The sequence below is a fragment of the Arachis ipaensis genome, chromosome B04, assembly GCF_000816755.2.
Source record: "Arachis ipaensis cultivar K30076 chromosome B04, Araip1.1, whole genome shotgun sequence".
NCBI lineage: Eukaryota > Viridiplantae > Streptophyta > Magnoliopsida > Fabales > Fabaceae > Arachis > Arachis ipaensis.
The window spans coordinates 24,952,229-24,957,531 of NC_029788.2; the positions used below are offsets into that span (position 1 = coordinate 24,952,229).

Genomic DNA, 5,303 nt, shown 5'->3' on the forward strand with positions numbered 1-5,303 from the left:
GTACTATATATCTTGGTCTTATCGATTGAAAATTGTGAAAGGAACTGCAAAAGGATTGGTCTACCTGCATGAGTTTATCCCCAAAAAGTATGTTTAGTGGCAGTGGATAAGAATGGCTTTGTCTACTTATGAGTAATTCTTTACTTTCTTAGTTCAGTATCTTAGCTTTGTAAAACAAGTTATAACTTAAGATGATCCATTTGTGTAGCTGGGGATTTGGTGGTTATGGAAGGTTTGTGCATAATTTTCATATTGGTTGTCAATGTTCTGTAAAATACAAAGAAATTTAAATATCTGCAGATCCAAAAATTTAAGGATAAATTTGTCTTTTATATATATATATATATATATATACACACACACACACCCACTCAAAGATATGTCTAAAGTTTAAACAAATTTATTTCATAAAGAACTTGATCTTTGTATAGAAATACTTGAGATTTCTGTATTTTAGAGTCTCAAAGGTGAGAGCGTGAAAGGAAAGGGGATCTTGACCAGTATGAATGCTTGGATAGGGGTAGAAATATAACTAGCATACTTCTTGCAGTTAAGGTGATTGTCATATTAATAGTAAACTTTACTTTTTTTTTCATAAATACTATTATCACTTCTCATTAGTAACACTTATCATGTTTCATGGCAGTATATTAGGATAGCAGAGAAGCAAGCAAGCTTGATTCGACCAATGCCCATACTGCAGAAGACAATTGATTATCTACTTTTTCTGTTAGATCAGCCCTATGTTGAGAGGTTTCTTAGAGGATATAAATTATTGTGGAATAGGATGAGAGCAATTAGAATGCACCTGAGAATGCAGTACTTTTCTATCAAGGGGCTATTACTATGCTTGAATAGATGGTACTCTTTTATTTTTAACAAAAGTATAATAAAACTTGATTATTCTTGAATTAAAGTGGAAATGATATCTATTTTTTCTGCAAGTTCCTTATATGCTATATTGATTAAGGCTGAATAGAAATATATATTGTGGATACTTATAGATACAATAGTTTTATATTTATTTGTTGGTAAAATAATTTTCTGAAGATTCTGATGCCTTTTATTAAGAACCTGCATCTGCTTGGTGATGTTTGTAAGAACAATATCTAGTGATGGTTAAAAGTTTAAAAATCATGAGGCTGTTGATGTTTGTTGTTTCAGATCAAACTACACATCATTGCAATGCATAAATTATGTGAATACACAAAAGGAGAAGGATTTCTGAGGGTTTTGATGCTCACTTTAATATTGAATAGATGAACAGAACTTCGGTTGAATTGTTTCAGATGTATGATGATCACAGAAGGAAAGGAATACTTGTGCCTACCGAAAAAGAGTTTCGAGGCTATTATGCTCTCCTTAAATTGGATAAGCATACTGGTTTAAAGTAAGTTGTCCTTGTTATGCTTTTATCTTTAATGTTTCATTGGCAATAGAAAAGCCTAAGAAAATAAGCAAGTTATCCTAGGTTGAACCTACAGAACTACTCCTTAATCTCGCTAAGATGACTCTAGAAACAAGGCAGACTCCAGAAGTTCTATTTGCCTGCGATGTAGCAAGGTTTGTAATTTTAAACGGAAATTAGCTACTTTTTTTTTACCTTACTTAGCTTGATTATTATTAGGGGTATGGTGATTTCATTTGATTTTGACTTTAATTTGATTATTGGGTCTTTATTAATTAATCAATCAATTAATTAATTAATTCAAGACAATTGATTTCGTTCTGTTCTTAATTTTCTTTGATCTTGCTATGGTTTGTTGTTCTTCACTGCTATTTATTTGTTGTTCTAGGCTTCTTGCTATTGTTTATTCTTGATTTTTAAATTTGTTGTTCTTCACGGTTGGCTACTTCTACTGTTATTTTTATTTTGAATTCGCTAGTTATTGATTTTAATTTTTTGGTTCTATTATTTTTTGTTTTTGATTTTGATTTTTTTGTCTTCGCTACTGTTCTGATGATTGCTTTTTTTTGCTTGTAATTTATTGTTGGTTAAATAATTTATTGCTATTCTGTTTTTGATTTTGATTCACTGATATGCTATTATTTACTGATATTTTTCTGTGATATTTTTGCAATTTGATCACAGTATAAGTGACAATATTGGTAAAACTGAAGGTGAAATTGGTGGACATATTTTTTGTGCAATTGATATGTCAAGTATTAGGTGTTGTTTGTATTTTTTATTTGTTTAAAATTTTCAATGTGCAATGAGGAACCAAGATGTGTAATGTTTAATGAATTTTATAAAAGCAAGAACACCTTTGTGTAGCCAGATTGAAACATCTCTAAAGAAGTGAGTGAATACTTACTTTTACATGATATTGTAAGTGAGTCTTTTTCTTTGTTAGTTTACTAATTAAACCATGTTATTTATTAGAGCTATTGAAAAGATAGAGTAGGCATTTGATCAAGCTCAAAGACTTGGTTATTATCAGGTTAAACTTCAATACCTAATTTCTTGAAACGTAGTTTGAACTTTTTTAAACATGTATAATTTTGATGAACTAATTTATTCTGTATATGATATAATTTTTTTAGTTCAATGACTAAAATAAAAAAATAATATGAGGTTTATTTTAGTATAGCAACATACTCGTGGTTGATGATGGTGACAAATTAAAGACTCCATTGCGACTGAAACCTTTGTGAGATACCTAACGATTTGTTACTAGTTTAAAAGGAATTTGTGATGATATTTTGCAATAGTATTGTAACTAATTGACTACATATTATTTCCTAGAAAATTATCAACTATTTCATAACTTCACTTTCTCATTTCAATAGCTTTGGTTTAGCGAGAAAATTCTTACAAATTTGATTACGAATTTTCAAAGATTAGCTATAGATTTGTTACAAAATGTGACAGATTTGCGATCATATTAGCGGACAACTTGCGACGAGTTAGGTTCGGAAAAATTCCTCACTAATTAGCATCAACTAAGCATTCTATTTTTTCTACGAAGTTAGCTTGCATTTAGCGATAAGTCTGCTGCAGTAGAGTTTGTCGCTAATTAGCGACTACCGTTTAGTCTATTTTTTCTATGGAATTAGCTTTTACTTTAGTGATGGATTTGCGACTATCTATTCAGTAGCTAAAAAAGTTTCCAATGAATTAGCGACCGTTGTGTTTGCCTCACTGAACTGGGCTTGTAATTAGCGAGAAAAACATTAGTTGTTAGGTGGTAGCTAATCCGTCACAAATTATATTTTGCGTCAGATTAGCGATGATTTTATGACTCTTTTTGTAGTAGCTAATCGACCATATTCTTGTAGCAATAGACAAATTAAACTTTATATAAAACTCAGATTTACAGTGAAATAGCCTTTGATTTATTGGGATACTATGAAAAAAAAACTGAGTCTTAAGTTTGATTATTATTGGGAGGCTTCTCATAGATTATTATTGTTATAATCAAAACTTTCATTAACAATCAATAACACAATATTAAACTTTAATTGTCTAGGTTTAAAAATGATCAAACTCATATATTAGTTTGTAATTCATGTAAGCTTTTGATCAACACACTATTTCATCATCACAAACAGTTGAAGGTGCAAATGCAGACAGGGCCAGTTGGACGCCTATAGAAGCCAGAGCATTTTCCAGAAGCTCCCCGGTGAGGGTACTTAACATCACACATAATGTTACACCATTGGTCAACACACTCTGCTCCTGGCAAAAGTGTCTGCCCTTGACATTTTTTCTGTTGCAATGATGAGCAATTATCATCCCCAACACCACCACCGTCCTTGTTGCACACTTCACTACTTGCCACCATGATCATAAGAGAACCTATATATGTATGTGTATACATGTCACAAGGCAACATTATTCATATGCTTCAAAATTTTGAACTTTTAGTATTAAATGCTTGTCCATATTCAATTTCCATTGATAAACTAATATCATGCATGGGTATAGCTAGCTAGAATAAAAATTGCAGTTATACACCAGTTAGTGAACATATACATACATCACAACAAATATATAGGAGAGAAAGCTAACACAAAAAATATATAACTTGTTGACATAGTAGCTTCTTGCTATTTAAGCTTAAATTAAATAATTAAATTATCACCAATTTTTAAAAAACATAATTTAATCTTGTAGCTAATATCATTAATTATTGTTCTCAATCAAACATTAACGTTTTTAAATTATGTGTTTCTATTTTTACTGTTTTATATTCAAATGTTCAACGCTTTTGAAAAATAATTACCACTCAAAAGAATAAATAAATAAATAAATGTCTAACAAATTAACTCATTTAAATTATGAGAATAAGATCCGTTTTTTTACTCTAAATACAATGAATTTTTTTTAAATATTTTTCAATTATATACAAAAATTAATAAGTAAATTAATTCTTTAACAATAATGAGGAACAAACACTAATTAAAACATAATTAGTTAAAATGACAAATATTTTTCTTCCTTTTAGTACTAGTTTTAAGTGAAAGTCTGGTTTAGTATAATGTATAAAATTTTTAAGATTCAAATAGCATGGTCTTCGATCAAAGAATATATGTGATTCTACCAAAACAATTAGAAGCGAAAAACACATACATACACTTATTGGAAGAGAAGGATCGGAGTTAAAAACTTACTTGATGTAATGAGGAGAAGGAGAACGGCGTATTGCGATAAGTGGTTGGCCATGCTTGCTGAGTAGTGAGAAATTCACTATCACTCTTCAAGAGGTTCTTATCTTATATTTGTCTACTAAGAAATGTGGGTTCTTGTGCATGTTTCTTTTACATTTATATATAAAAGAGAAAGAGAATTTACATAACGAATAAAAATATTACTCATTAATTCCTTTTTAAATTATATATCTCTTTCAATATTTATTTTTTTTACAAATTTGCTATTATTTTTTAATTTTAAGAAAACATTAATTAATTTCTATCATTAATGCCATTTATTATTAATTAGAAAAATGTTAGAGATTAATAGATATTATTGGAGAGAGAAAATAATATTAGAGATATTTTTATTTTTTATTGTTTATATCTTTAATAAAATTTTATATTTTTAATAAAATCTAATAATTATCTTAATAATTATATTTTAACTACAAATAAACAATTCATTTGAAAGAGAGCCAAAAATACTACACACGAAAAACCAGTACTAAATCAGTTATTATGTATTTGTGTATAAATATATATATTATTTAATTTATTTTCAAAATATATTTTGCTATGATGCATAAACACGGACACAGACACGGAACATGACACAACACATGACATGCGAATACACGAATTTTAATTATTATAAGATACGTGAATAA

General features: G+C 28.8%; 1 protein-coding gene across 1 annotated transcript; it reads right to left on the reverse strand.

Moving 5' to 3' along the window:
- Positions 3,472–4,775, reverse strand: LOC107637704. The gene is made up of 2 exons (XM_016341067.1): positions 4,615–4,775; positions 3,472–3,799 (listed from the first exon to the last, which is right to left on the reverse strand). Exons 1-2 carry the CDS (start codon positions 4,664–4,666, stop codon positions 3,543–3,545), a joined length of 309 nt encoding a protein of 102 aa, XP_016196553.1. The 5' UTR covers positions 4,667–4,775; the 3' UTR covers positions 3,472–3,542.